Raw genomic sequence first — 13,812 nt, 5'->3', positions numbered from 1 at the left:
CACGCCGAAATCAAAATTCAAACACACGGAAAATGCATAGTACAAATCTCCCAGCTCTTCCTCTACTGGCCGGGCGAGACAAGAAGACCCTTCTTGGCGGAATCGTGTGCCCATCCACCTGCCAGCGCCTGTCCACCGTTCTTCAATCCGTAGTCCTGCATCCTGGCCTCAAGCTCTGGCCTGAAATGCCTGATCAGACCCTGCAGCGGCCATGCGAAGGCCTCGCCCAACGCGCAGATGGTGTGACCCTCGACCTGCTTGGTCAACTCCTGGAGCATGTCGATCTCACGCTCACGGCCCTGGCCCTTGGAGAAGCGGTCCATGATCTGATGAGTCCACTTTGATCCCTCACGGCATGGTGTGCACTGACCGCAGGACTCGTGGTGGTAGAACTTGGCAAGACGGGTGATGGCGCGGACGATATCTGTGGACTGGTCCATGACGATGACAGCGGCGGTACCGAAACCAGACTGCGAGTCCTTAAGCGCGTCAAAGTCCATCAGTTGGTCGTCGCAGATGTGCTTGGGCAGAACGGGGGTCGAAGAACCACCAGGAATGATGGCCTTCAGGTTGTCCCAGCCACCACGGACACCACCGCAGTGCTTGTCGATGAGCTCACGGAGAGGGATAGACATCTCCTCCTCTACTGTGCAAGGGTGGTTGACGTGACCGGAGATGGCGAATAGCTTGGTACCCTGGTTGCGCTCACGACCGAAGCCGGCGAACCAGCTGCCTCCTCGTCGGCAGATTGTGGGTGCGACAGCGATAGTCTCGACGTTGGCGACAGTGGAAGGGCATCCAAAAAGACCGACAGCAGCGGGGAACGGAGGCTTCAAGCGAGGCTTTCCGGGCTTGCCCTCTAGCGACTCGATCAGGGAGGTCTCCTCACCACAGACGTAGGCGCCCATTCCTCGGTGGATGTAGACATCAAAGTCGTATCCGGAACCGCAGGCGTTCTTGCCGATAAGACCGGCTTGGTATGCCTCCTGGATGGCGCGCTGGAGTACGGTGGCTTCGTGGTAGAATTCTCCTCGGATGTAGATGTAGGCTGCGGTGGCGTTCATGGCACGGCCAGCGACGAGGCAGCCCTCGATGAGCTTGTGGGGGTCCTTGCGCATAATCTCGCGGTCCTTGCAGGTTCCGGGCTCACCCTCATCGGCATTGACGACCAGGTAGCGGGGCTTGCTGTCCTTGTCCCAGTCCTTGAAGTTCATGAATGACTGCAACCATTAGCAGAGGTCGCGGTAACAGATCGACGTTGCCTACCCATTTCAGACCAGAGGGGAAACCAGCACCACCTCGGCCACGGAGACCAGAAGCCTTGATCTCAGAGATGATCTATACCCGTCAGCCTTGATTCGTATGCCGTGTACGATTGCCTCTACACACCCATTCGTGACCCTTGAGAAGGATCTCCTTCGTCTTGTGCCAATCACCGTACTTCTGCGCGCTCTTCAAGTCCGCGCCGTGGTGTCCGTACAAGTTCTGGAAGATCCTGTCCTGGTCCTTCAAGCCGCCGTATGTCCTTTTTGGTGGCGCATCCTGGACCGTCGCGAGCGTCCTCTTCTGTGTGCGGTTCTGGGGGGCTGCGGCCGAAAGGCGAGTAGCTGCCGAAGCCGCGGGCAGCGTTCGGTGGGCGGCCGCGCTGAGCGCCGATGAGGCAGGTGCGTGTCGTGCGAGCATCGTGACTGCTGTATGTGTGTTGTCTCGCGCAATTGATGCTCGGGGGTCCAGCAAGCGTTGGGTCTGGCGATGCGAGTGGTGGCGGTCGTGAAGTTCGATCCGGATGACCTACCGTTTTCTTGGCGTCTTTGATTGGCCCGAGCCAACATCGTTGACATCAATCCGCCAGGAAGGTCCGACTCGACCGCACCATCATCATCATCGTCACGGACCATCGACGAGATGCCGCAAGAATGCAATTACGCCCTTTTCGTCCAGAATTGCTCGCAACACGACTCTGAGCTTGTAGAATGTCCGCGGTTCTGAGCCATGCCACCACATAACAACGCTCTTCAGATATACCTGTTGTCATCACACATCATTGTCCTCTTATCCTGTTCATGTCGAGCAGTAAAGGATTTGTATCGTCGGAGCTTTCGTCAAGTATTCGACGTTAGTTACAGGTACCCGTCTAAAATGTTGTGAGACATCTTCACGAAGGACGGCACACGCCTTTGGGACGAGCTAATGTTAGTCTCGTTGATCGCAGGTCATTGAACATGTAGATTGTCGTGTGGTATGTCTGATAGCTACGAGCTGTTTTGCTAGAGGCCCAGAGTTTATCGCGTGGCATCTTATCAACACCCATCATTTCTCTTGTCTAACCCTCGTGGTAGTGGATCCATGGTGGATTTCAAGGTACTTATCACCTCCCACGTGGCTACTGGCTTCCGTCTTCGCTGGCAGCAGAGCTCTTGAAGTTCCATATAATCCTCGTCTCTCATTGCACGACTCCTCTTCCCTCCCCTATATCGATCCAACCGACCTTTCCTTTCACCCTTCCTTATCATCATCGTCATCATCCAATCCAGTGATAAGTCCCCCTTTGTTTGCCATTCATGATTCTGGGTCTCAAATAGGCCCTACAATCCCCAGCTCCCCAAACCCCCTGTATTTTCCCCGCGTATGTCAAATTGTTCGGACGGTAAGGTAAGATAGCACCCAGACGGATACATCATGGTCAAACCAGGCTACATCGCTGCGGCAACCCCCGGCCGGGAGAATGCAATGGTCTCCGACGGCAAACGAATGCGAATCCTTTGGCACGATGGCGATGGCAATGGCGACTCCAACAAGGCCTTCGTTATGCGGTCGAAGACTACAGTCCGCGGCCATCCGACCTGGAAGATGTACATGGGGAAGGTACCACGTCCCATCATCTATGGCAGAAAGGAGCCTCCAAGGTACGTATACCTCGACGATAAAGCCTGCTACGCAGTCTACAACTCCCAAACATATACCGCGAAGGAGCTCAGCACATTCTGGCCCTACGATTTTGACAACTTGGGCAACATCAAAGCCAGCAGGCCAAATCGTGGCCGGCCAGCATATCTCGAAAATTCTACCACTGTATTTGCCAGGGGTCCACTTCGTCGCTCCAAACTAGCAGAATATGAGTTCTGTGGTCGCCCAGCTTCATCAGGGCAACAGACCCCTGACTGGCGCGTGAAGAGAGCAGCAGAGGAAGCGCAGGCGAAGAGAATTGAGGCTAGTACCCAGATTTCGCTCAGCGGTACCATGCCGGCTATGCAAAAGCCCAGACCCTACGTTCCTGGTCCTATCGACGGTAACATCAAGCCACTGAGCATCACCGACAGGGCTATCCAGGGCTCACCGTACTCCGACATCCCGGCAGCAGCCATGCGGAAGCGACCCAGACCTGTTCCCGGTGATATGGCTGCAGTGTATGCAAGTTTCACTTCTAATCGGAACGCTGAGGCCACCGCGGCGAGCGCTGTACCAGAGTCGAAGAGGGTCAAGGTCAAACAAGAGGCAGACATTCAGAATGAGTTGTTGGTGATGACAGAGAAGCTGGTCAGTTCTGAATGAGGTGAGTGGTGCAAAAGCGGTCCTAGAAAAAGTTTATGTTTGTTGGCTACTTTGGGTGGGCGTTGACAGGATGGTCTGGCGTTCATTGACGTCTGAGGGACGAGCGGGTCAAGCTACCGTAGAAAAGCACCCGAGATAGTGAGCCAGCTTTCGGCTCAAACCTTTTGGCACCAACAAGAATCCATCTGCCCACCTGGCATGTCTCACTCAAGATGCGCGGCCATGAGCTTTGTAGAAAGCCAGGATGTTTCAGTGGCAGCGAGTCAGGTCTCGCTCGAACAACAACTTCACTGAGACAAGCCCGGAATAGCATATGTCTCTAAGCCACGCTGTTTGTGCTGTGAGTTGTTATGGGAAGACAGCGAGGGCCCAATGTTCGCCGGCATACTTAGATCATTTACTCTCTCAAAGCTGAGTTCTTGTTGCATGATACAGCTCCTGCCTAACATCTCTGACTCAGCACCTCTCCATTTCTACCGACTCGCACAACTCCGACAGGTAAGCGATCTTCACGATTTTTGGGTGCTTTACTGGGAAATGTGACCCTTTCGGGCGCCAAAAGCAACGCGTTCACTATCTGATATCTTGACTGACATCCTTCCAGTCTCGTTACTCGCCACCTACTTTGGCTCCAAATGATGTCTCTCGGTGCGGGTCCTCACATGGCGACCCCCAAACCACCCGAAACATTGGAAAAGCTACTCGAAGCTACTTCCAAAACAGCCCGAGTTCACCATTACACCGAGCCTTTGGGACTCCGACAGCCCTCTGTAGTCGCCAAAGGCGGAACCAAACGAGGTCGGCCCAGATACGAGGGCATAGCTGGCGACCTCAACAAAGCGACTAAAGAGATTGTGGATCAAATCTCTGACACGTACCTCTCTGGGGAAGAACTATGTGAGGCAATACGTTCGCAACCTACCTTTCTCGATGCGAACGTGGAGCCACTCATGGAAAAGTACGGTCCCTTGTTATGGAACCACGATAGTGGCTTCAAGCCACGCGCCAACGACATCGACGAACTGAACCAGGACTATGTTCGACCCGATTACCTCTTGTACGAGGATGATCAAGATCGCAACAAGTCAGTATTACTACAGAGCGTCTGAGAGCTACCTAACTAATTTCTCACAGCATCAAAACGCTCGTGTCTTGCTGGATCATTCAGCGTGCATGCGTGAAAATACGGCAGCGTCCTTCCCAAGAGACTAAACACTCGGATCAAGCGTCTGAGTCTACGGAAGCCCCCAAAGTCTCCACAGAACCCGGTCGCACGTGGACAGCTCTCATACTCTCTCGGTTAACTCTAATATGGTTATGTATCGTATGGTCAGTCCGAAAACCCTTCTTTGTGGCATTCTTTCTTATGACATGCGGTTTGTTGTTGATTTTGGACAAGGCAACGCGAGATCAGTCTCCTGGAACTGGAGAGGTCAGGATGTTAACTTACCAGGCTTTTGGGTTCGATCAGTCCTTTTGCGCCTTTTTCATGTCTATCATCGTGGGTTATATACGGGTCTGGAATTTGTGAATTTGCTTCTTCGCTGGAAAATGGGCAGTAGATGGCATGATAGAAGCAAGCAGATGTTCTCAATCCATTCTTTCTACCCAATCAAAGCAACGCCACACTTTGACAGATGTACGAACTTATTCTCGGGCCGGTCTACACCAAGGATCGGAAGATACGACCCCTGCATCGGAGCCTCAAGTGTCGGAAAGTCGGTTAAGGCGACGCCACAGACGCAGTCCGGCTCCTAGTCTCCTAATCTCTTTCCGGCTCCGGTGGCGTACGCCACCTACATGTAAGATTGAACGGGGCGGTACGTTGCCGAAATAAAGGAGTCGCTGGTTATCGCTGGGCAGGATCAGCAATGCGGCGCGGTTGGCTGTATGGCTGAATGGAGTTAGCGGCGGTGTTTGTGTATCAGCCACCAAGTGATCAGAAGTGCGTGCACACTACCACGTCAGGGACCTAACGCCAAGTAGGATTCCAAAAACTTCACCGGTAGCCGTGCTCATAACTTCCTCATATTTTCCATGACTCGTCAACGTGTGATTCGGACGCCTACCTGCATGCACACATGCCATGCAGTCGGCTCGACTAGCCAAAAGCCCCCAGTCAGCCTATGGGCGTTGTCACAGCCACCCGTTGAATCGAGCTGCAGACTTTCCATTTTCTTCCCCAGGGGGTTCGGCCTTGTGGAGACTGTTGCCTACGCTGCGTAGGGTCATCGACAACGTCGGCCTGGGCATTTCTCTATTCCCGAGAGCAGACGGGCTCATTGAGAGTGAGGTTTCTTGCTGTGACGCAATCTCTGAAACATTAGTGTGGCCAAGCTTTGGTTCCTCGCATTTCCCACGAAAGACGTATGATTTCCTTCAAGGTATGGCTGACTTACAGCCTGTGGGATCCCGAACGCACAGCCCGCGGCAACGGCTTTGCTACACCCGTCTGATAAGGCAGTGGGTGATCAGCAATGATTCGCTGGGGAACGAACACCGCTTCTCCCGTTAGAGAACAACAGGGAATCTGGGGTGGGTAGGAAGTAATCTCCGCTCCGCTCGAAATCCGCAAGGGACGCTCTCAGACCAGATCTTGGCCTGCTGCCTAACGTACTTAGACGTCTTGCAGCTCAACATTATTTCAGCCAATAGGTTAACTTTGTGTAGAGCTATGAAGGTCCTTCGTCGCCGATCGTGGAAGCAATCTGGCACAAGACGACGTTCCCCGAAATTGCATCCTCAGAGTAGGAACTGCGGGTGTCATCCGAGCTTCTCTACTGGTAGAATCACGGTAGCTGCTCTGGCATAGCGTACCTTGATTTATAGAAACGACCAGGGAAATGACTCATAGTATGCGAGAAGTATATTCTTCGCCAGGTATGAATCCTTCCGGCGATTCGGCGAAATAGTCCTGCGCTTGGCTGCCGAAATCATCATCTTTCTGGGTACAAAATACACTCTGGTGGGTAGAAGTTGCTGTCTTGTCATAACTAAAGCATTAGGATGCCCTCTCTGCATACCACCTGGGGATTCTCGCAGCACGGCACTGGAGAATAACCTCGTCCTTGTTCGGTAGCCTCTGCATCGCGCTTACTGTGTTCATCACATCGAAGCAATCACTTTCAGACGCTATCAACGCCCTGTAGTCTCCACGACTTCGATTCTACTTCGAAGGTGCGCACAATATCCCCTATATGCATTCTGAGAAGGAAGACATCGACTAACTAACAGTAACAGAACTCACTGATCCTGGGGTTATGCCAACAGATGATGATTCCCTGAGCTTGATGGAGGAATGCACCAAGGGGGGAATACACGCTGTTGTATATCTGTCACGCCTTGGGCTACTCAATCTAGCAAAGGATCCTAGGAAGTGCGGCAAGCCAGACTTCAAATCAGTACCCGAAGTTCAACGGTTCTGGGATTCAACGAAGCCTATTGTCGAGTCTATTGCGACGCAATACAAGACAAGAAACGCCATACGCGATGCTCTTCGAGATCGACGCATTTGTCTGGAGGAAATCTCAAGAGATTGCGTAGAACAATTCGGCCATCAGGTCTGGAACAATGGTGTTAAAAGACCTTTCGTCACACGTGTCGATACCCCTAGCAGAGTCAGCAAGAAGTTCAAAGTCAACGATACCTTCAGAGTCCGGGAGTCTTCGAAAGTCAAGACTCGTACCAAGATTGCAGAGAGCACGTATCCAAGGCATCTGATCTACGAAAATCGAAGTGATCAACGCAAGTAAGTCAGTCCGCCAACAAAATTGTTTTCAAGCGCGAGGTACTAAGTTCACTCGACATAGAATACGATTGCAAGTCTCTGCGTGGATCGTCCAGCGCGCCTGTCGAAAAGTCGAAGCCGGTGGAAAGAACAAAGCTTACAAAGCACGCGTGAAAGCGTCAACGAGACCTTCAAGCTTCGTGGCAGCAGTCCGCGTGAATCGCGATGAGCTTCTTCGCAGCCCTACGTTATCATCCAGTGATGATATTGATGAATTGAGCCCTGAGTACGAGGCTGGCGCTTCAAGGAAAACCAGACGCGCAGAGAAAGTCAATACTGTTTCCCGACGTCAGCTGCAATCATCGGGAGCATCTCAGAATCCAGTTCGAACTCCAGAACGATCCACTACCCAACGTGTAGCTGTTGTGGCATCTCCAAGGAAGCCCTGGAGTGCCAAAACCACAAGAACGGTCAAGAGGAAGCCGCAGCGAAGCGAGCTGGTAGGGATAAAGAACGCAGCCGCACGGACTGTACGAAGCAACGCGAAGAAGGCGCCAACGATAATACAACCAGCATCGAGCTCACGCCGTACGAAACAACCTCGCACAACCCTCCGTCCTGTAACGCCAGCGATAGTCGACGATCAAGTCAGGAATGAGAATGCTGTTCAAAGTCTAGGCTCGATGGCAAACCAGCCGCTTCTGGATCGCGGAGAGCTGGGAATCCAGCTACTTGTTCTTCTCGAATCACAGAACGCTGGACGTAATGAGATCGCACACATGCAGAACACTATGGAGCGCATCAAAAGTATAGCTGTGCAATATTCCGAGGAGCTAAGAAATGCGCTGAACGATGAGTACGAAAAGTGTAAAGTGGCTCTGGACAGATGGTTAGCATGTATGAGAACACTCGTCGAGTTCCGTAAGAAAACCGGACTTTCGGGCGATGGACCCAGCATATTATCCGGCTTCGAAACCCTTCCACTGGAGAAAAGGAAAGGACAAAGACCGTACTTGGAGATGTGCCGAGATGTTCGTACATGGGTGAGGGATGGTATGACGATCTTCGTGTTCTGCAAAGAGGTGGGTTCCATACTCTTAAAGATGGCTAGCTTTGCTCCTTTGAGTATGAGGTTAGATGATCTTCTTAAAGTTCTGATACCTTTCACGGCAGGTCTGATGAGATGCTTCCTGTCTAGGCCGCCCAACTCTTGATATCCACGAGGTTAGTCAACACACCGTTTCGGTTTGTATTGGTGGTATGTTGCGGCGGCTCGGTTCAGAGGGCTATAGAGGATTGGTAATATGTGTGTCGATACTGTTCTGTAAGATTATTACTACACCACACTTCGTACCTTGAAGCAATGTTTGTAACCGCCCGTGACAACACCTGCAGTATTGACAATCTTTGGATATCGCCAACCGTCCAACGACTGCTTTACTTCGCTTGAACCGATGTTCAGCTGTTCCAGAATCTCCATGACGGCAGCATACAAAACATCGAGGTTGCCGTCTTCGACCTTGACGGCGATTCCTATAGCACCGTGATTCATCCCAGCCAGATCAGCGTCGGGTGAAGCACGAACTGCTACTGCATAACAGGCATCTGCTCCGATCTTGCCAACGACTTGTCCGTTATAAGGCGTCATGAGCGCTGTATCGAAGCGACCTTCGCCAGCAACCAGTCCGGGGTAGCTGGCCATGCACTTGTGGATCCGAGCTAGATGATGTGTTCTCTGATCGAGTGTCTTTTTCGAGGGACCATCGGAAAGGTCAGCGGCATCTGCAAGCCTTGCAAACATGAGCGCGAGGTTCGGAAGAGGCATCGCCGGCGTAGGGAGGTTGCATCCGTCGACAGTCCATAGCACTTCCTTCTTCGTGAGTCCGCTTATATCCTCAACAGCTCGGTACACGCGCTGCTGCATGGGATGCTCATGTAAAAAGTAGTCGTGAGTTGTCACACCCAGACACACCGCACCTGCTACCATACCGACGTGTTTTCCGGAGCAATTGTTGTAGATAGCAGTCGGTGTAAAATCTTCTTGGATCCACGCGCGATTGACAGCAGCGTTCTGAGCGGGGTGTCCACCACATGTGAGAACCTTCTCTTTCTCTCCCGTCTTCTCCAGCATCGCTTGTGCTCGTTCGATATGTCGAGGTTCACTACTATGCGAAGCGCACATGAGCGCTACATCTGCGTCATCGTAATCGAATCTCTCCGCAGCTCCAGTTTCCAAGATCGCAAGGGTCTGGATTGGCTTCGTTGACGATCGCGCAAGGGTCATCCTTTGGTAGTCGCCAATTGTGTAGAGTAGTTTGCCAGAGGCATCAACAATGGCTGCGTGTACGTTGTGTCTGTTCTCGACAATGCCACCTCGGTAGCTGATGACTACGTCATTCTTAGGGAAGCTATCCGATCCATCCTTGATAACAGCGCTCTGCGTCAAGAGTGTCGTTGCATGTTGTGGGTTCGCATTTGTATCCTCCGTGGCATGTACCATGACTTGGCTGAGTCTGCTATATTCTGTGGAAATCGACTGGGACGAGAGCGGCGAAGATCCGAGATACTATGCTGATGGCTTCGTTTGTTCTAGAGTTTGGGAGGAGAACTGAGTTAAGGTTGAAGCCTAATTGTTGAAGACATAAATGGAGCGCGACGAAATATTGTTAGTGTAGAACGCTGTCGCGTCCGGCGTACACCTGCCTTTCAATGTCTAGCGCGAGTGTCTTCATTACCTAACCGATGTCCGATTGAGTATGTCATTGCGTATGTAGGGCTAAGGAGGCAGCGCATTTTCATGGGAATAGACTGCTGAGATGCGCCCTACACGTGGCCGATAAGGCGCGCGATAAGGGTCCGAATGAGCCTGCGAATGGTGAACGGGCTATGGTGGTGTCGCGAAGATTTTGCGCTTGTTGTCGCTGAGCAAACCACGAAGATTTATCGGACAGTACCTGACGCTCTCTACTCAATAGTTGCAGGCGACTGACGATGAGGGTTGGGATGGAACCAAAAGTGGTGAGACTGGGCCTCGGGAAGGCGCGCAACACGCTAAGACACTAGCGTGTTTGACCCTAGGAGGCTACGGGCTTGCTTTTCGAACGCGTGAACGCGTGAACGCGTAGAAAGTAGCCTCCTTGACGCTTCACACGTGTGACCAGGTGGAGTTGTTACGACAATACTGACGATGCCGCCGAACAAACTATGCTTACTTTGATACACCTTCCAGCTGCCGCGACAACGGCAAGCCTGATCGTCAATAGGTTTTTTAGCCTGTGTAGTCGCGATCATGGATTGTGCAGAACTCGAAGGCATGTTCGAAGTAGAAGAAAGTCTTGATAAATTGTTCGCTGAAAGTATATACATCTAGTTGAAGAGAAGGGAATTTTTGAGCTCCTGCGCAGCAAGAACTGGTGACGTCACCGTCTATACGCTGAAGCTTACAGCGGGAGTCTTCCAGTTCACGAACTCTGGGCCGATCTTCTTGAGGTCGGTTACACCAATGTTCGCCGCGTCATTAATGAGCTCGTACTTGAGCATCTCTGTCGCCCTTGCGACACCCTCAGCGCCGTAGATGTTGGCGTACATGAAGGGCCTTCCGAGACCGACAGCCTTTACACCGAGGGAGAGGAGCTTGAGAACATCGGTTCCGTAGCGGATACCTCCGTCAGCGTAGACCTCGATCTGTTGGAAGATCTCAGGGTCCTCGTTGTAGATCTCTAGGGCGACTTCAAGGGAGGAGGGCGAAGTGTCGGTTTGACGGCCGCCGTGGTTGGAGAGGAAGATGGCCTTTACGCCCTGCTTGACGGCTTCGCGAGCGTCTTCAACAGTCTGGATACCCTTGGGAATGATAGGCAGGGAGGTCATGTTGGACAGCTGCTGGTACAGATCCCAAGTCAAGAGACTCAGGTTGACGTCGGCAGAACCGACACCGTAGCGGGCAGCACGGTGCCTGACACCATCACCGGGAGAGTCGACAGTCAGGACAATAGCCTTCGCACCAAGATCCTCGATCCTCTTGAAGAGGACCTGGGTGTCGTTCATGTCACCGTCAAGGTAGACTTGTTGGAACAAGACCTGCTCTGAGCCGTTGGGGCGAGCAGCGTAGATGTCTTCCAAGCTCTTGGACGAGTAGAGCGAGGTCATGTAGAGGATGTCGCCTTCGCCGGCACCCTTGACGAGCCCAAGCTCACCATCCTCGTTGGCATATCCACCGCGTGCACATGGGGAGATGAAGAAGGGCGCTGAAAAGTTGTGGCCGAGAATAGTCGTGGGCATGGAGGCTTGGATGTTGGTGATGTCGCGGAGGACGCGAGGCCTCAATCGGTAGCGGGAGAAGACTTCGAGGTTGTTGCGGTATGACCATTCGCCAGCCGCTCCGTTGCGGTAGTATGTGTAGGCGGAGGTGTTCATGTGCTGGCGGCCGACCCATTGGAAGTCTGGCAGACCGACCAAAGACTTGAGAGGAGGTAGGGTGTCATTAGCGACGAATCCAGCCAACTGGTCGTCGATACCAGTATCGGGTTCGTTGAGGAAAGGACGTGCTGCCAGAGCGCAAGTAGCGAAAGCAAGGAGTGAGTAACGCATCTTGAGCGAGTACTGTTGGGGTATCTAAGAGCAGGAAAGATCGACTTTGGGTGAAAGATGGGATGAGTGGAAGATCCCAAGACTCTTATACCCCCTCAGTCAAGCCTGGGAGACATGGGACAGGCAGTGCTGTGCCTACTCGGCATGCAAGTCACTCTGGGCACAAGATCTTGCATGTCATCTAACCCTTGCCTGCACACCATCTGTGCCAAACTGGACTTGACATGGCGCTACTTGCCAACTTGGGTTTCGAAACCATTTGCGTCATCGGAGAAGGGCCGCGAAGTCCCTTCATCTGATAAACAATCCTGTCAAAACGTCTAAAGTGGAGCACCACTACGTCCCGCTGTGTCGCCAAGCGCTCCAGAGGCGGTCGCGACTGGGTTGTTGTTTAGCATGAATTGGACGCACAGGGCACAGAAAGCTGCATCGGACCGATGTGGTTCATGTCAGGATTGTCAGTCCAGGCACGCGGGTGACCCACAGCGGAATTTCACATCAATCGGTGCCGTCGCGGTAGCTTGATTGGTCAGTAGATTGATAATGGCTGCACAGTTCCTGAAATTGAGGTACCGGAACCAGCTCGAAACGTGGAAGGTGGCTTCGGTCACTGCCGTGGGATTCCCAGGTTGCTCGGCACATTGCCGGACCTGGAACGTCACTTATCCCACGAGCTAGGCTGAAACGCCTTCCAACTTCTCAGCTTGGTGACAAAGCAAGCAGCGCCTTGATTCCGCTGCTTCACTAAGCCTTACATCGGTCACCGATGGCGATATAACGACGGGCTATGCTCTGGTCGATTAATGATGAATACATGATGCAACCAACGTCGTTATCCCCCCATCAGGATTACGACAATACTGAGTTATTACAACTTGTTGCTTCCTGACGAACTTCACATGAAAAATATTGAGATCAAAATGAGATGATCCATCAATACGGCATCGTAACGATGATCAAGATCATGTGTCATGTGTGCTCTGGTCGGGCGTTGTGGCAAGGCGGCTAATTGCTGTCCTTGGCCCGAGGTCGCAACATCGATCGTACACACATGCTGCATCGGGCCATGTGCATACCGGACTTCCTGAAAAAATGCTCGTTATCTCAGGAAATTAGCTCCTCTCTGCGATTGATGTTGTACCTACGGTGCTACCGCATCGGATCGCCGCTCCGAAGCTACGCCTGTACTTCAGTGGGCTGTAATGCAGGTCTTTCAATGTCGGCACAGTCACACGTCCCCTTAACCGCCTACTGCAAGAACTTTTTTCTCGCGCGAACAAACTTATGTGGATTATACATGATACTGAGGAACGATGAAGGAGTGAACAGTGGCCCAGATAATTTACAGTCTGAATACGCTAGTGGGTTAGCGCGTAACGGCCAAGGCTCTCGTCCACCGGGCCACGGGTTCTTGCTCACATCTGGTCTCTATCCACCGACGGCGGACATCCCAGTCAACGCTGTATATCGATTTTACTCCACATATCTAGCTGGAAGAACGGGTGTCAGCACCATCCGCCAGGGAGACGAGCGAGTTCGAACACGCCCAGATTTGATTTCCGCCTCCCTTGGCTCGTTCCCTGCAAAGCATCGCGTTCGATGCCTATCAACAGGACGTCAGCCTTGGCTTGACCGATGAGACTGTCTCTTCTGAGTCTGCGAAATTAGGGGGCTCTGTGAAGGCAGAGCTTTTGTGTAAAACCCGTCTGTGAAACGATGCCTCCTCTTGGCGTAGTGACAGCCGCTTCGGGAACCGAGAGAGGATCAGAGATCATGCGAGACTCCAGTGATGCAGCAGGCTCAGGTGTTTAACACTGTTGAGCCTGGAGAGCTCGCGAGAGCAACATGAACTGGTTGCGTGGTTCCAAGAGGTGCGGGGAAATCGTGCCGCAGGCGCGGGGTTGCAATGCCAAACTGTCAACACTTTCTTCTTTCTTCACTCACAG

The 13,812-nt window shown here is 52.5% G+C and overlaps 5 protein-coding genes across 5 annotated transcripts; 2 read left to right on the top strand and 3 right to left on the bottom strand.

Moving 5' to 3' along the window:
* Positions 1-62: 62 nt before the first annotated feature.
* NUO51 (NADH-ubiquinone oxidoreductase 51 kDa subunit, mitochondrial precursor) lies at positions 63-1,683 on the bottom strand (the record flags this gene model as incomplete). The annotated part of the gene is made up of 3 exons (XM_051498764.1): positions 63-1,220; positions 1,267-1,338; positions 1,390-1,683. 3 exons carry the CDS (start codon positions 1,681-1,683, stop codon positions 63-65), a joined length of 1,524 nt encoding a protein of 507 aa, XP_051351038.1.
* A 996-nt stretch (positions 1,684-2,679) lies between these two features.
* J4E92_007400 (uncharacterized protein) lies at positions 2,680-3,552 on the top strand (the record flags this gene model as incomplete). Its single annotated transcript, XM_051498763.1, has 1 exon — positions 2,680-3,552. The coding sequence occupies one exon, from the start codon at positions 2,680-2,682 to the stop codon at positions 3,550-3,552; it is 873 nt and encodes a 290-aa protein (XP_051351037.1).
* A 662-nt stretch (positions 3,553-4,214) lies between these two features.
* On the top strand, positions 4,215-4,661 carry J4E92_007399 (uncharacterized protein; the record flags this gene model as incomplete). The annotated part of the gene is made up of 1 exon (XM_051498762.1): positions 4,215-4,661. The coding sequence occupies one exon, from the start codon at positions 4,215-4,217 to the stop codon at positions 4,659-4,661; it is 447 nt and encodes a 148-aa protein (XP_051351036.1).
* A 3,954-nt stretch (positions 4,662-8,615) lies between these two features.
* J4E92_007398 (uncharacterized protein) lies at positions 8,616-9,779 on the bottom strand (the record flags this gene model as incomplete). The annotated part of the gene is made up of 1 exon (XM_051498761.1): positions 8,616-9,779. The coding sequence occupies one exon, from the start codon at positions 9,777-9,779 to the stop codon at positions 8,616-8,618; it is 1,164 nt and encodes a 387-aa protein (XP_051351035.1).
* A 926-nt stretch (positions 9,780-10,705) lies between these two features.
* J4E92_007397 (uncharacterized protein) lies at positions 10,706-11,866 on the bottom strand (the record flags this gene model as incomplete). The annotated part of the gene is made up of 1 exon (XM_051498760.1): positions 10,706-11,866. The coding sequence occupies one exon, from the start codon at positions 11,864-11,866 to the stop codon at positions 10,706-10,708; it is 1,161 nt and encodes a 386-aa protein (XP_051351034.1).
* Positions 11,867-13,812: the final 1,946 nt, after the last annotated feature.

This window comes from Alternaria infectoria (assembly GCF_024043175.1).
Source record: "Alternaria infectoria strain BMP 0036 chromosome Unknown scaffold_12, whole genome shotgun sequence".
NCBI lineage: Eukaryota > Fungi > Ascomycota > Dothideomycetes > Pleosporales > Pleosporaceae > Alternaria > Alternaria infectoria.
The sequence above is the reverse complement of the archived record's forward strand: the minus strand, read 5'-3'. Positions and strand labels throughout refer to the sequence as shown.